We start from the raw sequence: 26,632 nt of genomic DNA, 5'->3' as shown, positions 1-26,632 counted from the left end.
ACCCGTACGTTGCTTCATGACTCTCTGTTATTCGGTGTATAACTCAGCAGTCCGTACTGTAGTTAGTGGTGAGAGGTCAGAGGTGGGACCAAGTCATTGTTTTGCAAGTCACAAGTAAGTCTCAAGTCTTTGCGCTCAAGTCACAAGTAAGTCTCAAGTCTTTGCGCTCAAGTCACAAGTAAGTCTCAAGTCTTTGCGCTCAAGTCCGAGTCAAGTCTCAAGTCTTTGCGCTCAAGTCCGAGTCAAGTCTCAAGTCAGGATGGGCAAGTTCAAGTCCTAAACTTTGAAAAACCGAGTCTTAAACAAGTCATTATGTGCTTTTCAACAAATGTAATGACCTCGATCAACAGAATAATACTTAATAATCAAACCGCTCTTTATTAGTCACATTATTAATTTAATAATCCGTTTTCTCTCTGTTGGTAAAGTAACGTGTGTTCTTCTATTTGAAGAGGGATCAGTAAGGTAAGGCTACCGTGACGGTTTGATTCAGAAGGAGTTTAATGTATAAGATCCCTGATGTTGAGGTGACCAGAATGTTTCTTTCCACTGTGGACAACATGTCATAAGGGACCCACGATCTATCTTTATGCCAGGGATAATGTGCAGCGAGGCGTCTCTATGGGGAAAGAACACCTGCATCTAGATCCCTCTGCAGGAGGTACTAAGTATATTTTGATGATCATACTTTTCTACTTTTACTTGAGTAACATTTTGAATGCAGGACTTTTCATGTTAACCGAGTATTCCTACACTCTGGAACTTTTACTCAAGTACAAGATCCGACCTTCTCCCACCTCTGACAATAAATCCTGAGTGGTTACCAAAAAATAAAAAACCTGCTCTGAAGGTTATTTTCATTTTACAAATCCTGCACTCAGCTTTGCTTTCTCCAATATCATTGAAATGCAACCAGACGCTGCTTCTTTTTAGGGTTTTCGCTCATTTCTTGACTTTTTCCGACGCGCTTGCATTTAAATCCGGCTCCCCGTCTCCCCGTCGCTCTGTGTAGCTGGCCTGTACCACTACACTTGCTGTCTTTGGAGCGTCTGCCCCCCACCCTTCTGTCACATAATGGTATGATCCTAGTGTGTCCTCGCATATGATTGGTCGCATGGTGGCCCAGCAAAATGAAGTCCCGCCCCTCCCTGCATGGAATCCCCTGCAAGAGTAGGAGCGGCTGAAGATTCTGCTCTCCCCGACTGGGGTCTGCTCTTCTAGCGGCAGCTCGAGATCGGCGTGTCGGAGACCCCTGAATTAAAGTATCAAGTCACCTCAAGTCAGAAGGCTCAAGTCCAAGTCGAGTCCCGAATCATTGGTGTTCAAGTCGAGTCCCAAGTGTTTTGTGATTTTGTCAAGTCGAGTCCAAGGTCATCAAACTGGTGATTCAAGTCTGACTCGAGTCCAAGTTACTCGAGTCCACACCTCTGGTAGTTACTGTGTATTCCTATATTAGACTACTCTGTGTTTTTCTGTGTAACTAAACAAGCTATTTCGTGAATCCATTCATTACTTTGACTCTTTATGCTTCTTTCCACATTGCTTAATGGATCATGTCTATAGGTTTACTCCCTACTCTGTGACTCCATACGCGACTTTGTAGGAACGTTTATACGTATACCTCACTTAGTGCACAACACTGTACGTTGAGATTATCTCTGAATACTCTGATGTTCTCCGACAGCTTTCCTGCATATTTCCTGCTGTACAAAACTCTCTAAGTTCTCATAACTCTGAATGTTCTCCGTATATTTTTCACATTACTCTGAAACACGGTACGTTCTCCGTATGTTTTACACATTACTCTGAAACTCGGTACGTTCTACGTATGTTTTACACATTACTCTGAAACTCGGTACGTTCTACGTATGTTTTACACATTACTCTGAAACTCGGTACGTTCTCCGTATGTTTTACACATTACTCTGAAACACCGTACGTTCTCCATATGTTTTACACATTACTCTGAAACTCGGTACGTTCTCCATATGTTTTACACATTACTCTGAAACTCGGTACGTTCTCCATATGTTTTACACATTACTCTGAAACACGGTACGTTCTCCATATGTTTTACACATTACTCTGAAACTCGGTACGTTCTCCATATGTTTTACACATTACTCTGAAACACGGTACGTTCTACGTATGTTATACACATTACTCTGAAACTCGGTACGTTCTCCGTATGTTTTACACATTACTCTGAAACTCGGTACGTTCTACGTATGTTTTACACATTAATCTGAAACTCGGTACGTTCTCCGTATGTTTTACACATTACTCTGAAACTCGGTACGTTCTACGTATGTTTTACACATTACTCTGAAACTCGGTACGTTCTCCGTATGTTTTACACATTACTCTGAAACTCGGTACGTTCTCCGTATGTTTTACACATTACTCTGAAACTCGGTACGTTCTCCGTATGTTTTACACATTACTCTGAAACTCGGTACGTTCTACGTATGTTTTACACATTACTCTGAAACTCGGTACGTTCTACGTATGTTATACACATTACTCTGAAACTCGGTACGTTCTCCGTATGTTTTACACATTACTCTGAAACTCGGTACGTTCTACGTATGTTTTACACATTACTCTGAAACTCGGTACGTTCTCCGTATGTTTTACACATTACTCTGAAACTCGGTACGTTCTCCGTATGTTATACACATTACTCTGAAACTCGGTACGTTCTCCATATGTTTTACACATTACTCTGAAACTCGGTACATTCTCCGTATGTTTTACACATTACTCTGAAACTCGGTACGTTCTCCGTATGTTTTACACATTACTCTGAAACTCGGTACGTTCTCCATATGTTTTACACATTACTCTGAAACTCGGTACGTTCTCCGTATGTTTTACACATTACTCTGAAACTCGGTACGTTCTCCATATGTTTTACACATTACTCTGAAACTCGGTACGTTCTCCGTATGTTTTACACATTACTCTGAAACTCGGTACGTTCTCCGTATGTTTTACACATTACTCTGAAACTCGGTACGTTCTCCGTATGTTTTACACATTACTCTGAAACTCGGTACGTTCTCCGTATGTTTTACACATTACTCTGAAACTCGGTACGTTCTCCGTATGTTTTACACATTACTCTGAAACACGGTACGTTCTCCGTATGTTTTACACATTACTCTGAAACACGGTACGTTCTACGTATGTTTTACACATTACTCTGAAACTCGGTACGTTCTCCGTATGTTTTACACATTACTCTGAAACTCGGTACGTTCTCCGTATGTTTTACACATTACTCTGAAACTCGGTACGTTCTCCGTATGTTTTACACATTACTCTGAAACTCGGTACGTTCTCCGTATGTTTTACACATTACTCTGAAACTCGGTACGTTCTACGTATGTTTTACACATTACTCCGTACGTTCTCTCTTTTCCTAACGTGACTCAGTATGTACTCCTTCTTGTGTTCCTTTGTACGGTACAGCATTCCTTCGTGTGCTACGCTGTACACAATACTTTGCTCCTCTATCATTACGTTCATGAATCTGTTATTTGGTCAGTGACCTCATGCATTTCTCTTCACTCTGTCATTGTGTCAGAGAACTCAAGAGGTCCAGATGCAGGGCTTTTTTTCTTTCACAAACCTTCTTCATAAAACCGCTCCACTCAATCACAAAGGAAAGATAGCGTTGATGTTACAGGAAGAAGCTGATATCTGTAACTCCACACGCCTTTCATTTCATTTCTAGATGGGTGCTAAAGCCACAGGTAGATGAATCAATCTGAGGTGATAAAAATAAACTCTGCAGAGGATAGTCAGAGTCAGAGGAAAACGTCCTGATCTGATCTAAACAGCTGTTATATAACATCTGCAGAGATTACACTACTTCCAGGGTCCTGAAAATAGCTGCAGAGACAAAGTCTATCACTGATAAGATAACACCAAGTTACCCTTGTTTCCTCCACAGATCTGCTTCCTCTTGACCTGCTGGACAGAGCTCTGATTCGCCCAGGACAAGCCCCGCCCCCTCAGGTAGGAAAGGTGGAAAATGGCCAATTAACAAAACAAACAACCAATGTTCTGAAAGTACACATTCTCCATGCAAGTAACAGAAACACATGGTAATAATTACAAAGAGGTGCATTATGGGACATTCCTCTTAACTAAATATTTAGTACTTTGGCAAAGTTACGCCTCACCCTACTCTTCCTCTGATTGGCTAATATTCCTACCTTTTAAAAAATGCCTAAATACATATATAGAAATATATAATGGTTGTTAATTAACAAATGATTGATCCAAACTGACCAATCAGGTGCAGATGGTTCAGTCCAAAGGCTCTCGAGGTCTCCGATTGGCCGGCGCCGCGGCGACAGCGCTGAGTTTCCCCGCCTCCCAAATCTTCACCAACTGTGACTTCTTCCCCGCTGAATTCTCATTGGTCGCCACCATCAAAATCCAGAGGCTGAAGAAGGTGAGACAGTGGAGATTAAACTGTAATCTCAGATCCTCTCAAATGATTCTTACATCAATCAAATATTAGGACAAGATAAAAGGGTGAAAGACGATAACTCACTAAAGACAACATGCTCAAGACCCTCTTCTATCGTGCATCAGATCTGGGATTTAACTCCCTAAATGTAAACTGGTGCCCAAGTAGAGCTTCAGTCTAACTGAGTCCCTGTATCTCTCATTTGATGAAAACATTGTACAGTCTCTGTTCAGGACATGGTTGGGTTCAGAGGCGATGTTAGTGTGTTGTTATGGTCGGCTGATTCATAGAGTCTCTCATAGAATCAGCCGACCATAACAACACACTAACATCAGAGATACAGGGTTCCACCATTTAATAAAGTTAGACAGAAGCTCTCCTTTGTGAACCAGCTGAACCAGAAGATGTGGTCCGGTCCGGTTTGAACCCGTTTCTGTGTGTTTCCAGAGGAGTGAGTACCTCTTCTCTGTGCTGGAGGAGGCGTCTGACTCTCTGGTTCTGGGGCTGAAGGTCTCAGAGAGGCGTCTCCACCTCCTGGTCTCTGGACCTGGTTCTGGAGCTCGCAGCCGGGTCAGCTTTAAGGACGTGGCGCTGGATGATAACCGCTGGCACACTCTGGTTCTGGCCGTCAGCGGACATTACGCCACGCTGACCGTCGACTGTGGACTCCCTCTGGAGCTGTGAGTCGCCATCACAACACATTACTTATTAGTAATTCATGTTGTCTTAATGTACATTATTTAATTTCATATTCTGTTCTTGTACATATCATATTCTATTTACATGTATGTAGACTTCCTGAATGTCCTCTTCCAATATGAGAGTAGCATGCTAACAAAGGTATCAACTGTGTCTGTGAACATGACAGGATGTCTGATTACCTAGCAGAGCATCAGGACTGTTTGAGGCATATGATAGCTATGTGATTAACATGATGATTCAGCCTCTATGGAGAGAGACATATGACAAGCATGATCATTTCTGACGTGGAGCTAATCTGAAGTAAACATTGAATACTGCTTTCTATTCCTCCATCTTGTGACTGTGGAACTCCCTCTCTTGGATATCAGCATGTGAAGGACACTGTTCAGGAACTAGTTGATGCTCTGTATGTGATGACTCCTTCCATTCTGGAGAGGATCACAAATAAGACCCTGCTAAATGATGAAAGTCACTAACATGATCATATAATATAGATTATCCCAACCCTGTCTCCCAGTAAGCAGGTCCAGTCGTTCCCCAGCGCTCTGAGCACCAGAGGATCCAGGATCTTCATCGGCAGCCGGAGGAGGCTGAGAGAAAGATTCTCTGTGAGTCTGATCAGGAGTTTTAGGGCCAAGAAATTGGACCGACGATTTCTCCAGATAATTTAACTTCCTGTCCTCCGTGTTCAGGGTTTGATTCGTCAGCTGGTTCTACTTCCTGGTTCAGACGCAACCTCCAGACTGTGTCTGACCTCTGACCCCCACCTGGCTGAGCTCTCCGTCCCCAGGGTCATAAAGGAAACCCCGATACAAACAGACCAGGATCCAGAGTTTCCGTACGGTGAGGAGGAGGGGGTGTTAATAAGGACAATAACGACATGAGAAATAGCCGTTTACATATTTATGTTCAAATACCTTTGTTTATATCCTTTGCATTTCAGAATCAGAGTCAGAATACCTTTATTCGTCCCACAGAGGGGACATTTACATTGCTACACAGCATGGGCGGCGCCAGGATTTTTTTGCTGCAGTAGCTTAGCAGTTGCTATATGACAGCACGGCGTTGCTAGTTCATTTTCAAAATAAACAAACAATACCAGTGGGCCAAGCACGAGCCTGTTCATATTGTAGCGTTCACCGCTATTCAAGATCACAGATCACTCAAGCCTTCAATGTCGAAAACATTCTCTTTATTTTCTGGTATTGACGGCCACAGCCACGCCTTACAGAACCAATCAATAGTATAACACTCATTATGACTTTTCCCCACACTCGAACACAACTCCTACCGTCTCGTACTCCCTCCACACACACCGGAAAACGCACACACACACCTGGAAGGGGCGGTCTCTCCCTAACTCCCACCAAGAATATTGCCTAAATAACTTTACAAATACTAAAACTGTGCACATCTGATAACTGACATAACTATTAACTTGGACCCGCTACAATATTATCCTTAATATTTACATTAAAAACATTCCTTTGACACTTATAAGATTACTTTGCAAGGTAAGCACAACCAAAATACGGTTTTATACAGTTTTTTTGTTGTAGTTGTAGCTCCCGAGCCAGCGCGTCTTGTTTGAATGATGCGAGTAAACACAGCTGGCAGCCGACAGTTACCGAGCCGCGGGTGCTGCCGTGAGCCCCTCTGCCCTCCCATAGTACTCACAGGCGCTAGTTGCCTCCCGCAGCAGCTCAGCTGCAGTCAGAGCAGAGAGGAGACAGCCACACTCTCACGCATCGAGACTACAAATAAATTGCGCATGCGCCAACGGCCAGGCCGTCCTGGTTTTGAGCTGGATTTAAATGTAAAATGTAAATGTTTCTTCACTGTCACACTATAATAAATAACTGCCTTTGCTTTGACTCACACAGCCTCAGTCACTTAATCACCTCGTCCACTGTGTGTGTGTCTCTCTGTGACAAGCTAACCATCCACGCAGGTCATCATGTCACAGTCTAAACTGTAATCATAAAAGTACAGAAAGGAGTGTGAATCAAACCCTGAGCTTAAAGGATGGTTGAAGCCATTTATCGGAGATGACACACGGGCGGGCATATACACGGGAGACATTTCTGATCTACTGTCTTCTGGATTTACTCTGGTTTCAAGTTTTGATCCTTGAAGGGGTGAAACGTTTTTTTTACCGCCATTACATGATATGCAAATTAGGCGATAACGTCATTTAGGGACTTCTGGCGACTTTTCGGACAGCCAATAGCTACTTTCCTTACTATGGAGTTGGCAACACTGCTGCTACAGCAGAAAAGAGCCAAAGACAGCTTCATGTTACTTAAGAAGCATGCATACAAAAGTATTAAAGATAAAAACAATCTTGATTTTTTTTTTACACAATTTACAAAATACACACCCTATTTATTTTACATTTAACTCTGCAACATAGTGACATCACTACGTAACACTCGTGCTCTTATTGGCTAGCGCTCCAACACATTGTATGTGATAGACTAAAGGGGGCGGGACATCTCCAAGCAGGTTGACCAATCACAACAGAGCCGGCCAGCTAACTAATCAGAGCAGACTGGGCTCTGGTTTCAGACAGAGGGGGAAAACACTAACTCTTAAACTGTTGATTGTTTTCATTCTTGATAAATCTTCAAATTATTATTCATATCATTGGATAATGGTTTGGACTATAAAAACACAATATAGTGAGAAATGTCCATCCTATTTAAGACTGAGAACAAATATTTTTCTGCATGAAAAATACCTTAACGACGCGCACATGACCAATGAGGGCACGAGATAGGTTTGTGCACGAGATGGAAGGCTGACAGGCAGGTAGGCCATCCATCAGTGAATTAGAACCCTGCTTTGACAACAAATCCATAAAAAACTGTCATCTCTGGAAGCCGTGGCGCTGTAAAAAGCCCGACCAATCATCTGAGCCGGCTAAAGTAACTGGATGGCCTACCTGCCTGTCAGCCTTCCATCTGTGCACAAACTGACCTCTGCCCTCATTGGTCATGTGCGTGTTCGTGTGTGTTGGGGGAGGGGCTCTGTGAGGAAGGGGCAGATTTTTTTCGGTTGTGTATTTTCTGATTCTAGCGCACTCGAGCTGGTTTCTCCAGTCTTACCTACCCCACCTTTAATGTCAGATCAGATGGACCTTTATTAATACCGGTGGGGAAATTGAGCAGTTTAAGCAGCAACAGAGTGAGAGTGAAAAACAGGACAGATTCACTCAAGATTAATACCATTAAAGATAACATTTCAACAAAAATAAAATGAATGTACAGGTAAGCAACTGTTAAAATAAGAAATGAATTAAATGAACATATAAACATATTATTATAACTAGCTGTATTCTATGAAGCATATTTAGTTTTCCTCAGGCAAGTTTATTTATAGCAGCTTTCATCACAAGGCAATTCAAAGTGCTTTACAGACATGACACATTCAGAGCATTAAGACACATTAGGAACACATTAGATAATAAAAGATGAATAACAGGTACATGAATTAAAGTTACAGTGCAGCGTGAGATATGAATATATACATTATATAAAAAAGAAAAGTCTTCCTCCTGGATTGAAAGCAGTAAGTCGAGCCGTCCTGGAAGAGGAACCCGGATAAATAAAGATCTGCAGGTTGTGATGGTATCACAGGGCCCGACACATGAGCTGCAGCACGACTGACAGGAGGGGGCAGCTGCTTCCTGTGTGTGTGTGTGTGTGTGTGTGTGTGTGTGTGTGTGTGTGTGTGTGTGTGTGTGTGTGTGTGTGTGTGTGTGTGTGTGTGTGTGTGTGTGTGTGTGTGTGTGTGTGTGTGTGTGTGTGTGTGTGTGTGTGTGTGTGTGTGTGTGTGTGTGTGTGTGTGTGTGTGTGTGTGTGTGTGTGTGTGTGTGTGTGTGTGTGTGTGTGTTTGATCTGTGTTTCTATAACAACAGTGACTGACTGGCAGCTTTAAACCACATGCTGCAGGTGTGTTCTTGTTATTGTGTCCACCCCCTCTTCACGATCAGAACTATAGCTTTTGCATATTCTGATATTTCAGATATCAGATTCCTCTCCGCGTGCCAGGGACAGAAATAGAACTGTGGTCGCTTAACAAGTGTATTCAAGTTTAAAATATATCTACAAAATGTGAAACGGTTTTAGAATTGACTCCATAGAGGTTTAGGACTCATTGCTCTGTATTGTGTCGACAGACAAACAATACAATAATATTAGGATTACAAAAGACCCCCATCCCCCATAAGACATCACATCACATTTAGCTGAGGCTTTTATCCACAGAGACTTACAATAAGTGCATTCGACCAACAAGATACAACCTTGAAGAAAACAGAATCATATAAGTTCATCAGGTTTCATAGAGCCAAACATTTCAAGTGCTACTCAACTAGCTTTAGATAAGCCAGCCCTTTATTAGTATATAAGTGCTTTGTTAGTAATTCTATCTCTGGAAGTGGAGTCCAAAGAGATGAGTTTTCAGTCTGAAGAAGATGTGTAAGCTATCTGCTGTCCTGATTTCAATGGGGAGCTCATTCCACCATTTTGGAGCCAGGATAGCAAACCCACGTGTTTCTGCTGATGGGAACTTGGGTCCCCCTCGCAGTGACTATTAAACACCTGAACTCTGTGAAGATCATCCGTAAACATTCACCTGTTTGGATCTTGCTAATTATTTATCTAATATATCATATTCCATTTACTTGTATGTAGACTCTTCTTGCACTATTTCAATTTTATTTGTATTTACTTGTTTGATGTCCTATATATCCAACCCAGTCTCACGGCATTTCGTGTCATAGTCACGAGATTAATCTATAGATTCGTGTTCACCATTTCCCCATTTTTTCCTTGTCACACAGAACGACTTAAAAAGCAATGTATTTTTATTGTTAGTATGTTTCGTGCCTGCACCAAATAATAACAAATTAGAAGGAAAAAAAGATGACAAGAAATACAGATGTCAGTATTCTGAGGCTCTGAGCCATTTATTTTTCTCGCGGACGGCAAAAAAACTCTGATATTACACAATTTAAAATAAAAGAGTTAGGCTTAGGGTGAGATATTGAGTAAGAACATGTTTTTATGAACCCCACAGCTTCTGGTCTTTCAAGACCCGACCAGACAAAATGACGTGCTGCAGGCTCGAAACATACTACCAATAGAAATACATTGCTTTTAAAATCGTTCTGTGACACGAAAAAAAGGGGGAAATTGTGTTGGTGAACACGAATCAATAGATTAAATGTTGTGACTATAACACGAAATGCCGTGAGACTGGGTTGGAGCACATGGTGAGAGAGACTTGAATATGAATAAGTTAATATTGTGTGGGGTTTAAGAGCCTGACAGTGATCTGAAGAGTCTGTAGATCAGCCTGAGGCTCACAGACTGAACTCTTTGTGACTCACCTTATATAAACCTGACTCAGGTGAGCTGTCTGGGCTGTGTTTGACTTACCTGCTCACTGCACTCTTTAATATGTCTGACAGGGATTCTTGTCAAAGGATAAATATGTTTAAGCCCTGATTTGTATGTTATAGGATATGAAAATAGGCAGTGGCTCAGTCAGTAGGGGCTTGGGCTGGGAGCTGTAGGGTCGCCGGTTCAAGTCCCCAACCAGACCTAAATATGGAGCTTGGACTGCTACTTGGATAGGTCCCAGTTCACCTCCTGCCCTGCCGTGGTGCCCTTGAGCAAGGCACCTGACAACCCCCTTCCCCCCTCACTCCCATTGCTCCCCGGGCGCTGTACAATAGCTGTGGCTCCTAGTGCTAGCCTCCTGGTGCTAGGATGGGTTAAAAGCAGAGAACACGTTTCACTGTGTGTGCTCTGCATGTGTGACCATTAAAGAGGGTTTCATCCCTCCCAATATTATTATATTATTACACTCATTTTATCTAGCAGGGTCTAAAGTCATATTATGCTGTCAGTGACGCTAAAGCTAACATAACTCAGGCCTGTTAAGTTTTAAATATTCAGTCTCTAAATATTGCTAACAGAAAGTGCTAACAGCTAATTGTGAATGCTGTCTATGTTGCCAACAGCTAATTTAAGAGTACTTTTTAACATTGTAATTAGCTCATTTTGAATAATGGTACAGGAGGTAGCCTAATCCATTGTATGCATACTTGTAATGGTAGGCTACTAGCAGGAGGGGCTAACAGCTAAATTGGAATTCTTTAAATTGTACTACCAGGTAATTTCGGCAAACAAGGCTAACATTAGGTGCTAATACTTTACTGGAGCTAACAGCTAGTTCAGTATAATTGTAATGGTGCTAACACTGTGCTAATACTTTACTGGAGCTAACAGCTAGTCAGTATAATTGTAATGGTGCTAACATTAGGTGCTAATACTTTACTGGAGCTAACAGCTAGTTCAGTATAATTGTAATGGTGCTAACACTGTGCTAATACTTTACTGGAGCTAACAGCTAGTTCAGTATAATTGTAATGGTGCTAACATTAGGTGCTAATACTTTACTGGAGCTAACAGCTAGTTCAGTGTAATTGTAATGGTGCTAACATTAGGTGCTAATACTTTACTGGAGCTAACAGCTAGTTCAGTATAATTGTAATGGTGCTAACATTAGGTGCTAATACTTTACTGGAGCTAACAGCTAGTTCAGTGTAATTGTAATGGTGCTAACATTAGGTGCTAATACTTTACTGGAGCTAACAGCTAGTTCAGTATAATTGTAATGGTGCTAACATTAGGTGCTAATACTTTACTGGAGCTAACAGCTAGTTCAGTGTAATTGTAATGGTGCTAACATTAGGTGCTAATACTTTACTGGAGCTAACAGCTAGTTTAGTGTAATTGTAATGGTGCTAACATTAGGTGCTAATACTTTACTGGAGCTAACAGCTAGTTCAGTATAATTGTAATGGTGCTAACATTAGGTGCTAATACTTTACTGGAGCTAACAGCTAGTTCAGTGTAATTGTAATGGTGCTAACATTAGGTGCTAATACTTTACTGGAGCTAACAGCTAGTTCAGTGTAATTGTAATGGTGCTAACATTAGGTGCTAATACTTTACTGGAGCTAACAGCTAGTTCAGTGTAATTGTAATGGTGCTAACATTAAGTGCTAATACTTTACTGGAGCTAACAGCTAGTTCAGTATAATTGTAATGGTGCTAACATTAGGTGCTAATACTTTACTGGAGCTAACAGCTAGTTCAGTGTAATTGTAATGGTGCTAACATTAGGTGCTAATACTTTACTGGAGCTAACAGCTAGTTCAGTATAATTGTAATGGTGCTAACATTAGGTGCTAATACTTTACTGGAGCTAACAGCTAGTTCAGTGTAATTGTAATGGTGCTAACATTAGGTGCTAATACTTTACTGGAGCTAACAGCTAGTTAGTATAATTGTAATGGTGCTAACATTAGGTGCTAATACTTTACTGGAGCTAACAGCTAGTTCAGTGTAATTGTAATGGTGCTAACACTGTGCTAATACTTTACTGGAGCTAACAGCTAGTTCAGTGTAATTGTAATGGTGCTAACATTAGGTGCTAATACTTTACTGGAGCTAACAGCTAGTCAGTATAATTGTAATGGTGCTAACATTAGGTGCTAATACTTTACTGGAGCTAACAGCTAGTTCAGTATAATTGTAATGGTGCTAACATTAGGTGCTAATACTTTACTGGAGCTAACAGCTAGTTCAGTATAATTGTAATGGTGCTAACATTAGGTGCTAATACTTTACTGGAGCTAACAGCTAGTTCAGTGTAATTGTAATGGTGCTAACATTAGGTGCTAATACTTTACTGGAGCTAACAGCTAGTCAGTATAATTGTAATGGTGCTAACATTAGGTGCTAATACTTTACTGGAGCTAACAGCTAGTTCAGTATAATTGTAATGGTGCTAACATTAGGTGCTAATACTTTACTGGAGCTAACAGCTAGTTCAGTGTAATTGTAATGGTGCTAACACTGTGCTAATACTTTACTGGAGCTAACAGCTAGTTCAGTGTAATTGTAATGGTGCTAACATTAGGTGCTAATACTTTACTGGAGCTAACAGCTAGTTCAGTATAATTGTAATGGTGCTAACATTAGGTGCTAATACTTTACTGGAGCTAACAGCTAGTCAGTATAATTGTAATGGTGCTAACATTAGGTGCTAATACTTTACTGGAGCTAACAGCTAGTTCAGTGTAATTGTAATGGTGCTAACATTAGGTGCTAATACTTTACTGGAGCTAACAGCTAGTCAGTATAATTGTAATGGTGCTAACATTAGGTGCTAATACTTTACTGGAGCTAACAGCTAGTTCAGTATAATTGTAATGGTGCTAACATTAGGTGCTAATACTTTACTGGAGCTAACAGCTAGTTCAGTATAATTGTAATGGTGCTAACATTAGGTGCTAATACTTTACTGGAGCTAACAGCTAGTTCAGTGTAATTGTAATGGTGCTAACATTAGGTGCTAATACTTTACTGGAGCTAACAGCTAGTTCAGTATAATTGTAATGGTGCTAACATTAGGTGCTAATACTTTACTGGAGCTAACAGCTAGTTCAGTGTAATTGTAATGGTGCTAACATTAGGTGCTAATACTTTACTGGAGCTAACAGCTAGTTCAGTGTAATTGTAATGGTGCTAACACTGTGCTAATACTTTACTGGAGCTAACAGCTAGTTCAGTGTAATTGTAATGGTGCTAACATTAGGTGCTAATACTTTACTGGAGCTAACAGCTAGTTCAGTATAATTGTAATGGTGCTAACATTAGGTGCTAATACTTTACTGGAGCTAACAGCTAGTCAGTATAATTGTAATGGTGCTAACATTAGGTGCTAATACTTTACTGGAGCTAACAGCTAGTTCAGTGTAATTGTAATGGTGCTAACATTAGGTGCTAATACTTTACTGGAGCTAACAGCTAGTTCAGTGTAATTGTAATGGTGCTAACATTAGGTGCTAATACTTTACTGGAGCTAACAGCTAGTTCAGTATAATTGTAATGGTGCTAACATTAGGTGCTAATACTTTACTGGAGCTAACAGCTAGTTCAGTGTAATTGTAATGGTGCTAACATTAGGTGCTAATACTTTACTGGAGCTAACAGCTAGTTCAGTGTAATTGTAATGGTGCTAACATTAGGTGCTAATACTTTACTGGAGCTAACAGCTAGTTCAGTGTAATTGTAATGGTGCTAACATTAGGTGCTAATACTTTACTGGAGCTAACAGCTAGTTTAGTATAATTGTAATGGTGCTAACATTAGGTGCTAATACTTTACTGGAGCTAACAGCTAGTTCAGTGTAATTGTAATGGTGCTAACATTAGGTGCTAATACTTTACTGGAGCTAACAGCTAGTTAGTATAATTGTAATGGTGCTAACATTAGGTGCTAATACTTTACTGGAGCTAACAGCTAGTTCAGTATAATTGTAATGGTGCTAACATTAGGTGCTAATACTTTACTGGAGCTAACAGCTAGTCAGTGTAATTGTAATGGTGCTAACATTAGGTGCTAATACTTTACTGGAGCTAACAGCTAGTTCAGTGTAATTGTAATGGTGCTAACATTAGGTGCTAATACTTTACTGGAGCTAACAGCTAGTTAGTATAATTGTAATGGTGCTAACATTAGGTGCTAATACTTTACTGGAGCTAACAGCTAGTTCAGTGTAATTGTAATGGTGCTAACATTAGGTGCTAATACTTTACTGGAGCTAACAGCTAGTTAGTATAATTGTAATGGTGCTAACATTAGGTGCTAATACTTTACTGGAGCTAACAGCTAGTTCAGTATAATTGTAATGGTGCTAACATTAGGTGCTAATACTTTACTGGAGCTAACAGCTAGTTCAGTATAATTGTAATGGTGCTAACATTAGGTGCTAATACTTTACTGGAGCTAACAGCTAGTTCAGTGTAATTGTAATGGTGCTAACATTAGGTGCTAATACTTTACTGGAGCTAACAGCTAGTCAGTATAATTGTAATGGTGCTAACATTAGGTGCTAATACTTTACTGGAGCTAACAGCTAGTTCAGTATAATTGTAATGGTGCTAACATTAGGTGCTAATACTTTACTGGAGCTAACAGCTAGTTCAGTATAATTGTAATGGTGCTAACATTAGGTGCTAATACTTTACTGGAGCTAACAGCTAGTTCAGTATAATTGTAATGGTGCTAACATTAGGTGCTAATACTTTACTGGAGCTAACAGCTAGTTCAGTATAATTGTAATGGTGCTAACATTAGGTGCTAATACTTTACTGGAGCTAACAGCTAGTTCAGTGTAATTGTAATGGTGCTAACATTAGGTGCTAATACTTTACTGGAGCTAACAGCTAGTTCAGTATAATTGTAATGGTGCTAACATTAGATGCTAATACTTTACTGGAGCTAACAGCTAGTTCAGTGTAATTGTAATGGTGCTAACATTAGGTGCTAATACTTTACTGGAGCTAACAGCTAGTTCAGTGTAATTGTAATGGTGCTAACATTAGATGCTAATACTTTACTGGAGCTAACAGCTAGTTCAGTGTAATTGTAATGGTGCTAACATTAGGTGCTAATACTTTACTGGAGCTAACAGCTAGTCAGTATAATTGTAATGGTGCTAACATTAGGTGCTAATACTTTACTGGATCTAACAGTAACTGGATCCTTTCTCCTCTCTAACGTCCTGTGTGCTGTAGTTTTCCTCTAGATTTCTCAGTTATCTCTGGGGTTGATCTTCCTGCAGCTGATGCTGACTGACATGTGATTATTTATTTAATAAGAGTCATCTCTCCCTGTCTGCTCATAATGAAGACGTGTGGTCTGAGGGAGTGACGAAGACCTTCATTACCTTCATTAACACAGAGCTGTCAGTGAAACCACACTCAGATACAGTTACTGTTGAAAACCAGACGCAGAAATCACAAACAATAAATGCTTCTCAGTTCTGTGAGAGAGGGGCTTTCCATCCCAGGTGATGATGCTCCTCACTGTCTGGACAACGGGAGGTACTTGTACTGCAGTGTTTACCTTACACCCCTCATTACAGACGGAAATGTTGTTCTTTGTATGAAGTGTTCACATTACTGCAGTCAAAGTGCTCATTTCTCACAGTAAAAAAAGGAAAAGGTTCTGTAAAATACCAGTACAGTGAGGGTTCTCTAGTGACTGCTAGATTTGACTATATATTATTTTTTAATGTTATTATAGCTTTCTTAAAATAGTTCTTTTTCTGTGTTTTACATTTTCTAAATTAAGTCTAAGTCTAAATATAGACAATACACGGCAGTGTCTCAGTCAGTAGGGGCTTGGACCGGGAGCCGCAGGGTTGCCGGTTCAAGTCCCCGACCAGAATATGGAGTGTGGACTGCTACTTGGAGAGGTCCCAGTTCACCTCCTGCCCTGCCGTGGTGCCCTAGAGCAAGGCACCGGACACCCCCCCACCCCCCGGGCGCTGTACAATAGCTGCCCTCTGCTCCTCGTGCTAGACTCCTGGTACTAGGATGGGTTCAAAGCAGAGGTCACATTTCACTGTGTGCATGTGTGACTGTGAGGGAAACTTCTGTGTAGCAAAGCAGTGGGAGTCACCGACTCACGAAGGAGACACGGGAAGAGCAGGAGCTTTGATGGTTTATTAAAGGAGCTTCGGCCGGAGCATTCACAAAACAAGTCACGAGTCAGAGGCCTGACTGCACGGGAGAGTTGCCACGTCAATTCTGAAGAGCCTCTCTCTTGCTGTACCTTTTAACTGGTTCACAGAGAGTAACCAGAAAATGCATTTCCTGCAGAAAATGCGTGTGAATGCTGTAAACTGTGAATGCTGTGAACTGTGAATGCTGTGAACTGTGAATGCTGTAAACTGTGAATGCTGTAAACTGTGAATGCTGTAAACTGTGAATGCTGTAAACTGTGAATGCTGTGAACTGTGAATGCTGTAAACTGTGAATGCTGTAAACTGTGAATGCTGTAAACTGTGAATGCTGTGAACTGTGAATGCTGTAAACTGTGAATGCTGTAAACTGTGAATGCTGTGAACTGTGAATGCTGTGAACTGTGAATGCTGTGAACTGTGAATGCTGTAAACTGTGAATGCTGTAAACTGTGAATGCTGTGAACTGTGAACGCTGTGAACTGTGAATGCTGTAAACTGTGAATGCTGTGAACTGTGAATGCTGTGAATGCTGTAAACTGTGAATGCTGTAAACTGTGAATGCTGTAAACTGTGAACATTTGTGGCTGAATTTAGCTGAAAATGCAGAAAAAGCTGAATATGTTATTAGCTGAATGGTAGCTGCTTTTACCTACAGAGACCAAGTCAGTGTGTTGCTGAACTTAGCGGAAAAATGCAGAAAAGTGTCCTGAAATAGCTGCATAAGTTAATAGTTGAATAGTTTGTGCAGCTGAGAGTAGGCTGAAGGAGTTAAATATCAGATGTACGTAGTAGGATGAGTTCAAGTAGCATTACATCTATAGGGCTTTTCTTTTGAAGGGGTGTGTGGTTTTGGAGAGTGTGAGGTGTAGAAAAACGAAATGAGATGTCTGACATCAATCAATGGGAGGTTCACCCATAAAAACAACGGTTAGGTGGGCAAAGGCCCGTGTGTGTGTGTGTGTGTGTGTGTGTGTGTGTGTGTGTGTGTGTGTGTGTGTGTGTGTGTGTGTGTGTGTGTGTGTGTGTACGGTGTGTGTGTGTGTGTGTGTGTGTGTGTGTGTGTGTGTGTGTGTGTGTGTGTGTGTGTGTACGGTGTGTGTGTGTGTGTGTGTGTGTGTGTGTGTGTGTGTGTGTGTGTGTGTGTGTGTGTGTGTGTGTGTGTGTGTGTGTGTGTGTGTGTGTGTGTGTGTGTGTGTGTGTGTGTGTGTGTGTGTGTGTGTGTGTGTGTGTGTGTGTGTGTGTGTGTGGACACAGTGTGATGGTTGGCGTTCTGAGCTCGTCAGTTGGAGTTATGACATCATCACACAGGTGTTTGTGTTTGAGCTAACGAGGTCTTATCAAAACAACTGCCCGTGAGTCCAGAGATCAAAGGTTTCCATGGTGATGTGCAGTAATCAGTCAGAGGGGAACCTTTCCATTGATCTGAATGAGAGTTAAAGCTCTTACACATGAACGTTTTGTTGAAGAACCGTAACAGATATCGGTGACATTTTCTTGTGATCATTTTAAAGTTGGAATGAAGTCTGTAGCTGAAAGTATGTGGAAGGAGAAGCATTTGGCGTAAGGTCTAGTTAAAAGAGGATTTGAAGGCATCTCCCATTGACTTCCATGTTAAAGTCAATAAACGTCAAAGGGCAAAAGGTTAGAGACTTCTTCCCTCGCAGTGACCATAGAGGGTTTCATCCCTCCCATTCTAATAGTTCAGACTTCTTTGGGTGGAAATCACACTTCTCTTTTCCAACAGAGAAGACAAACAGAAGAGCCAACAAGAAATAATAAAGAAAAAACACAGCATGACAGGAACACCAAACTTAATGACATGCATAGTCATAGTGGGAGAGAACATACAAAATAGTATATATGGTATAAATAAATGAAGTTAAGGGGAATGAGCCCAGACTGCCCCAATAAACCTGATTCTGATAACGCAGTCAGATTAATGAACAAGTCCCAGGCTGTGATGTTTTACCATTAACTGTTTATTGATTATCTTTGGATGCTAATGATTGTCTCGTGTTGTGTTTCAGAGGCGGAGGCCCGCGTGACTTTGGGAACCCGTCCTCTGTGTTCAGAACCAGAACTGGGTCAGCTGTGGTTCAACGCCCAGAGCCGAGGCCTCTTCATCTGTGACGGAGGAAGCTGGAGGACGCTGCTGCACCGTGAGACTTTTTATTTTTTTTATTCTTTCATTTCCATTCGACAAATATATAACACACACAACTACGTATGTAGAAAAAAAAGAAAACACAAAACAGGGGAACGCACTACTCCATGTTTACAGTCTTTCTTTTTCCTTTTTCTCCCAGCGTTGTTCACAGATCTCTGCTTTAGTCCTTAGACAGTATCTTTCCATAGTAACCAGCTCCGTGTGATGGCCCGCTAGTATCAAGACTTTAAAGAGGTAGAGGTCCTCCTTTCCAATCATACTACCCTGAATCAAGCGCAGGTACATAACCCCGGGGTCACAGAGTCTTTTTTCTGATCTAAAGCACCAGTAAAATTGGATAATACTTCCGGAATCATTTCAGAAAAAAATTCCAGAAGGAAATTAATTAATTATCGGAATTATTAAAAATATATTTGTTGCATTTCAGAAAAATATAAAAATTAAATGAATAAATGTACAAATATTTCTCCCTAAAATGAATCGCCTATAGGGGGGAAATCAAATTATATTAAAGGCACAGAAGAAATGATGAAGTTAATAGTTAAAAACCGTATCAGCGGAAGTGTCTGCTGGAGGACGCCGCTGCACCGTGAGGCTTGAATGAAGAATATCAGTCAAATGTGATTACAATTCAACAGAAAGTCCAGAATAATGTGAGAAAAAAATATATAATATATATAAACGAGGATATTATCAACAAATATCCGTAACATTTCAGGGAAAAAAATCAACAGACTTTGCCTGATTGGGATTAAACATTTATTTAATCCCACCCCATTTTTTATATAATTTTAAATACTGAACCCCACCTTTACCTCCACGTGTCTCCTCTCTGCAGATCGGGAGCGCCTGGACTACGTAGAGGACCACCAGGACCTTTACACCAGCTCAGAGACCTTCGACGTGGAGGTGTTCTCCATCCCGTCTGAAGGCCTCTTCCTGGCTGCAGCCAACAGGTGATCAAACTGAACTCAAACTGGGACTAACGTTAGGATTCTGGTTTCTGACCAGCTAAAGGTCTTCAGGACCAACGTGTCCTCTGTGATTCAAATAACTACATTAAATAAGAGCTGGTGAATCAGACGCAGGGCCTTAATTAACTCAACAAATGCTTCGTTTAACAAAAAAGAAAATCTGAAACAAATCTTGAAAAACGTAATAAATGTAGAAATAAATCTCCCAAAAATATATAAGGGACATTTCTCCGAAAGTATTCGTCAAATGTCAGAAGAAATATCCTAAAAAAACAATACAATGAACACATTTACAAATAATAATAAAGAGATATGGGTAAAATGGCAGTAACAAGTCCAGGAATAATATAAATACACAACAAAGAATTATCAAATTATATTTGATCATTTTAGGAAAATATAATTAATTAATTAATTAATTAATAAAAAAAGAATTTGAAAATGTCCCGAAGAACATTTTCAAACTATAAGAAACGTCTCCTAGAAAATGTAAATAAATGTGAGAAAAATGTCAGAAAGATATTCAGAAAAAATATAAATAAATATACAAATATATATATCTGTGAATTTCAGGAAATTATAATGAAAAAAATGAATGAATATAAAAAGAATTACATAAAATCCTCCACTAAATATATATATATATATATATATATATATATATATATATATAGTAGTATTCGTTTATTTGTCCCAGTAGGGAAAATGGGTTGCAGCACATCACAAAGACATTCAAAAAGATCAAACCCACGTCATTGAGGCAAGAGGCCGCCTCAGGTCACTCACAGTATTGTGTTCCATTTTTAAAGCTCTATCCTTGTATAAGCATTCTAGACTAGAAAATGAGATTCCTGACAATTTACTGGACAATGTTACGGCCCTCCTGACTGACTTTTTCCGTGCCTCAGTGGCGCTGCCGAACCAGCATATAATGGTGCAGAAGGAGAGCACACTTTCAATAAAAGCGTGATAAAACATCTTAACCATTCTGTTGCCGACATTAAAAGACAATAATTTACGTAAACCAATGCAATGAAGACATGTAATACTAAAGAGGCATGAGTAAACGGTCCAGGGAAAATATAAATAAAGAACAAATAATTATCCAAACATATCAATATAATTCTCCAAAAGAGTCAAATGAGAAACATGTCCTGGAAAATATTAATAAATGTGAGAAAGACTTCCTGGAAATACAAATAAACGACAAAGAGTTATCAGGACATTGTGAGTAAAATCCTCCTCTAAATATATAAGACATGTGTCCTCGTCCTGCAGGGACTCCCGGCCCGGCTCCGGTCTCTACAAGTGGAGCAACGGGTCCTTTGTTCTCTATCAGAACATCAGCACTCAGGAGGCTCGGGCCTGGAAACACTTCACTATCGACGGGAAGGTGAGAGCTGCTCCAGCTTTAAACATACAGTCTCTACTGTCTCTACTTTAAAGAGTCCTCTCCTCTGATGTTCAGGTGTATATCAGTATGTAGTGTCTCTACTTTAAAGAGTCCTCTCCTGCTGATGTTCAGGTGTATATCAGTATGTAGTGTCTCTACTTTAAAGAGTCCTCTCCTGCTGATGTTCAGGTGTATATCAGTATGTAGTGTCTCTACTTTAAAGAGTCCTCTCCTCTGATGTTCAGGTGTATATCAGTATGTAGTGTCTCTACTTTAAAGAGTCCTCTCCTGCTGATGTTCAGGTGTATATCAGTATGTAGTGTCTCTACTTTAAAGAGTCCTCTCCTGCTGATGTTCAGGTGTATATCAGTATGTAGTGTCTCTACTTTAAAGAGTCCTCTCCTCTGATGTTCAGGTGTATATCAGTATGTAGTGTCTCTACTTTAAAGAGTCCTCTCCTGCTGATGTTCAGGTGTATATCAGTATGTAGTGTCTCTACTTTAAAGAGTCCTCTCCTGCTGATGTTCAGGTGTATATCAGTATGTAGTGTCTCTACTTTAAAGAGTCCTCTCCTGCTGATGTTCAGGTGTATATCAGTATGTGGTGTCTCTACTTTAAAGAGTCCTCTCCTGCTGATGTTCAGGTGTATATCAGTATGTGGTGTCTCTACTTTAAAGAGTCCTCTCCTGCTGATGTTCAGGTGTATATCAGTATGTGGTGTCTCTACTTTAAAGAGTCCTCTCCTGCTGATGTTCAGGTGTATATCAGTATGTAGTGTCTCTACTTTAAAGAGTCCTCTCCTGTTGATGTTCAGGTGTATATCAGTATGTAGTGTCTCTACTTTAAAGAGTCCTCTCCTGCTGATGTTCAGGTGTATATCAGTATGTAGTGTCTCTACTTTAAAGAGTCCTCTCCTGTTGATGTTCAGGTGTATATCAGTATGTAGTGTCTCTACTTTAAAGAGTCCTCTCCTGCTGATGTTCAGGTGTATATCAGTATGTAGTGTCTCTACTTTAAAGAGTCCTCTCCTGCTGATGTTCAGGTGTATATCAGTATGTAGTGTCTCTACTTTAAAGAGTCCTCTCCTCTGATGTTCAGGTGTATATCAGTATGTAGTGTCTCTACTTTAAAGAGTCCTCTCCTGCTGATGTTCAGGTGTATATCAGTATGTAGTGTCTCTACTTTAAAGAGTCCTCTCCTGCTGATGTTCAGGTGTATATCAGTATGTAGTGTCTCTACTTTAAAGAGTCCTCTCCTCTGATGTTCAGGTGTATATCAGTATGTAGTGTCTCTACTTTAAAGAGTCCTCTCCTGCTGATGTTCAGGTGTATATCAGTATGTAGTGTCTCTACTTTAAAGAGTCCTCTCCTGCTGATGTTCAGGTGTATATCAGTATGTAGTGTCTCTACTTTAAAGAGTCCTCTCCTGCTGATGTTCAGGTGTATATCAGTATGTGGTGTCTCTACTTTAAAGAGTCCTCTCCTGCTGATGTTCAGGTGTATATCAGTATGTGGTGTCTCTACTTTAAAGAGTCCTCTCCTGCTGATGTTCAGGTGTATATCAGTATGTGGTGTCTCTACTTTAAAGAGTCCTCTCCTGCTGATGTTCAGGTGTATATCAGTATGTAGTGTCTCTACTTTAAAGAGTCCTCTCCTGTTGATGTTCAGGTGTATATCAGTATGTAGTGTCTCTACTTTAAAGAGTCCTCTCCTGCTGATGTTCAGGTGTATATCAGTATGTAGTGTCTCTACTTTAAAGAGTCCTCTCCTGTTGATGTTCAGGTGTATATCAGTATGTAGTGTCTCTACTTTAAAGAGTCCTCTCCTGCTGATGTTCAGGTGTATATCAGTATGTAGTGTCTCTACTTTAAAGAGTCCTCTCCTGCTGATGTTCAGGTGTATATCAGTATGTAGTGTCTCTACTTTAAAGAGTCCTCTCCTGCTGATGTTCAGGTGTATATCAGTATGTAGTGTCTCTACTTTAAAGAGTCCTCTCCTGCTGATGTTCAGGTGTATATCAGTATGTAGTGTCTCTACTTTAAAGAGTCCTCTCCTGCTGATGTTCAGGTGTATATCAGTATGTAGTGTCTCTACTTTAAAGAGTCCTCTCCTGCTGATGTTCAGGTGTATATCAGTATGTAGTGTCTCTACTTTAAAGAGTCCTCTCCTGCAGATGTTCAGGTGTATATCAGTATGTAGTGTCTCTACTTTAAAGAGTCCTCTCCTGCAGATGTTCAGGTGTATATCAGTATGTAGTGTCTCTACTTTAAAGAGTCCTCTCCTGCTGATGTTCAGGTGTATATCAGTATGTAGTGTCTCTACTTTAAAGAGTCCTCTCCTGCTGATGTTCAGGTGTATATCAGTATGTAGTGTCTCTACTTTAAAGAGTCCTCTCCTGCAGATGTTCAGGTGTATATCAGTATGTAGTGTCTCTACTTTAAAGAGTCCTCTCCTGCAGATGTTCAGGTGTATATCAGTATGTAGTGTCTCTACTTTAAAGAGTCCTCTCCTGCTGTTGTTCAGGTGTATTTCAGTAGTGTCTCTACTGGGACATGTCTCCATGCTCCATCCTGCCTGTGCTGCAGCACCTCTTTTCACCCTCTGTCTGAAACCAGAGCTGCTCTGATTGGTTAGCTGGCCGGCTCTGTTGTGATTGGTCAACCGCTTAGAGATGTCCCGCCCCTTCGTCTATCACGTACAATGTGATGGAGCGCTAGCCAATAGGAGCATATGTGTTCCCTAATGATGTCACTATGTTCAGGAAGTAAACAAAGGAGTCCAGTGGAGGTTTGGGATTAGTAACAGAAAGAATTCAAACAAAAAAAGACATGTGATTGACCCCTGACCGTTGGTTCAGCCGCTTGACCTGCTCAGGAGCAAGCTGTGTGTGGAGAAGTGTCTGTGTCTGAACTTGTTGTTTCGGAAGATAAAGACTGCAACACTCAGAGAAGTGCAATGGGTCGGTTGAGCATGGACATGAACTGTGTCGTCTTATGTTATTATTGTTATTGATCGGTTGAATGAATGTTATTGTTCTGCTCAGGTCTTCCTGGTGGTGGCGAACTCTCGGGAGGCGGAGCCTGAGCTGTCCGTCATCTTTCGCTGGGACCAGCGGCGGAGGCGTTTCCTGCGTCACCAAACCCTGGAGACTCACTCCGCTCTGGACTGGGAGTCATTCAGCATCCATAACAGCAGCTTCCTGGTGGTGGCCAATCACAGGAGAGGTAAACAAAGACTATGACATCATGATCATAATAATAAACAACATGAGAAGGAACACTTTAGGCGAGGAAGTAAAAACCTGTCTTTGTGATGTACCGTTTTTATACCTGCTCTTTGAAGAGTTCAGAGTTTTATTGAACCATTAACTTCAAACACACCTTTATGTGGTGTGTGTGTGTGTGTGTGTGTGTGTGTGTGTGTGTGTGTGTGTGTGTGTGTGTGTGTGTGTGTGTGTGTGTGTGTGTGTGTGTGTGTGTGTGTGTGTGTGTGTGTGTGTGTGTGTGTGTGTGTGTGTGTGTGTGTGTGTGTGTGTGTGTGTGTGTGTGTGTGTGTGTGTGTGTGTGTGTGTGTGTGTGTGTGTGTGTGTGTGTGTGTGTGTTTCATTGATCTAAGCTGAAAGGAAAGAGGTTGTTTATGATCTGACCGTCTGAAAAGAAAAACATAAAGTCAGCTGATGCAGGTGTACTGTGGTTAGACACACACACAGACACACACACAGACACACACACACGCACAGACACACACACACACACTTACATTTAAAGGAACAGTCCTACTCGCTTTCTGCACAGATGAGAGGTTGGTTTTATATATATTTCAGACATTTCATAAATAATATTTCGATTTTCTTTTTTTGCTGTGTCCTCAGACTCCAACCACAACATCCAGAGTGTGATCTACAGGTGGAACCCACACTCTCAGGTACACCTGTCCTCTCAAACTGTATTCATGTATCTCAGTGTCACAGCATGAAGAGGTGTATCATTTACAGACGGTCCACTTATTTATTTCAATGTCATTAGTTATCAAAGCTAAAGGGTCAACACATGGTCCCCACAAACACTCAAAGACATTACTAACACACACACTCTGGTGTTGATCCCCACACACACACAGCTGTTTGAGGTGAACCAGACTCTCTCCACATCCGGAGCGTACGACTGGGAGTTCTTCTCCGTGGAGCCGTACCACTTCCTGGCCGTCGCCAACACGTTTGATGGGAAAACGACCGCCATCAGCTCCACGGTTTACATCTGGCTGAGCGGGAGGTTCCAGATCTTCCAGAGCATCCCGGTGAGTGTGTGTGTGTGTGTGTCTGTGTGTGTGTGTGTGTGTGTGTGTGTGTGTGTGTGTGTGTGTGTGTGTGTGTGTGTGTGTGTGTGTGTGTGTGTGTGTGTGTGTGTGTGTGTGTGTGTGTGTGTGTGTGTGTGTGTGTGTGTGTGTGTGTGTGTGTGTGTGTGTGTGTGGTTAGGAACCGCGTTGGTGTGAAAGGGGTATTATACCTCATTCACACCAACGCAACTCCGGTTCAAGCTCCGTGGTAGAGCTTTTCAGGTTCAGAACCGGTTCTTCGGTTTAGCTCCGGCTCTTTTCCCACCGCCCAGAGTCCGACTGGTGCTGCGTCATTGCGTCATCGTTTGCATCATGACGTAACCGTTTGCGTGCCTGCTTCATAAAGCCAAACCGCGCAGAAACCCCTCACAGCTCACACCAACAACAACAACAACAACAATGGCCGATTGTGCTCCAGCTTCCTCTACACCTCTTCAGAAGACCAGCTTCCCAGCAGGTAGCTGGTCTCTTCAGTGGACCACTGCTGCTTGTTAACTTTCTCCATCGTTGTACAAACTGGATAAAACGCCGGCTTGTTGTTGTTGTTCAGGAGTTGATCCCGCCCCTGCCCCCGCCTCGACGTAAGCGTGACGTATGTGGTGCTTTTGCTCTGGCCGGACAATTTTTTGGTGTTTTAAACGAACCGGATTCCGGAGCTAAGAGGCTGCTCCGCTGCGGTGTGAACAGGAAAACCCGGTGCTTTTCAGGCTCCAGCTCCAAACCGGCCCTGAAACACAGTTGGTGTGAATGAGGCATCAGCAGTGTTGGGGCTAACGCGTTACTGTAACGCAACTACTTGTTGCGGTAACTAATAGCGTTACTAGTTACCTATTCCCATTCAGTAACGCCGTTATAGTTACTGTGATTTAAATGGATGCGTTACTGCGTTACATCCTGTGATGGAGCTGAACCGAATCTCCCTGCGGATGTAACTTACAGGCGAATACAGCGATGTCCTCTCACAGC

The 26,632-nt window shown here is 41.2% G+C and overlaps 1 protein-coding gene across 3 annotated transcripts in view; it reads left to right on the top strand.

The window, feature by feature from the left end:
• The window catches only part of LOC307030606 (thrombospondin-type laminin G domain and EAR repeat-containing protein-like), a 42,058-nt gene that overhangs the window by 11,318 nt on the left and 4,108 nt on the right, over positions 1 to 26,632 (top strand). For 2 of the 3 annotated variants that reach the window (XM_079667117.1, XM_079667116.1), the window contains exons 3-13: positions 3,959 to 4,023; positions 4,307 to 4,465; positions 4,931 to 5,163; positions 5,703 to 5,793; positions 5,878 to 6,028; positions 18,826 to 18,957; positions 19,804 to 19,921; positions 21,218 to 21,332; positions 24,375 to 24,555; positions 25,203 to 25,255; positions 25,451 to 25,627. In XM_079667117.1, the coding sequence (XP_079523243.1) occupies positions 3,959 to 4,023; positions 4,307 to 4,465; positions 4,931 to 5,163; positions 5,703 to 5,793; positions 5,878 to 6,028; positions 18,826 to 18,957; positions 19,804 to 19,921; positions 21,218 to 21,332; positions 24,375 to 24,555; positions 25,203 to 25,255; positions 25,451 to 25,627 (1,475 nt within the window). Of the gene's footprint in view, positions 1 to 235; positions 662 to 3,958; positions 4,024 to 4,306; positions 4,466 to 4,930; positions 5,164 to 5,702; positions 5,794 to 5,877; positions 6,029 to 18,825; positions 18,958 to 19,803; positions 19,922 to 21,217; positions 21,333 to 24,374; positions 24,556 to 25,202; positions 25,256 to 25,450; positions 25,628 to 26,632 lie in introns of those variants that run through there. The other variant, XM_079667118.1, reaches the window with a different exon arrangement.

This window comes from Notothenia rossii (assembly GCF_949606895.1).
Source record: "Notothenia rossii genome assembly, chromosome: 2".
NCBI classification, from domain to species: domain Eukaryota; kingdom Metazoa; phylum Chordata; class Actinopteri; order Perciformes; family Nototheniidae; genus Notothenia; species Notothenia rossii.
Note: the sequence above shows the minus strand (reverse complement) of the source record. Positions and strands in the feature narration are given on the sequence as shown.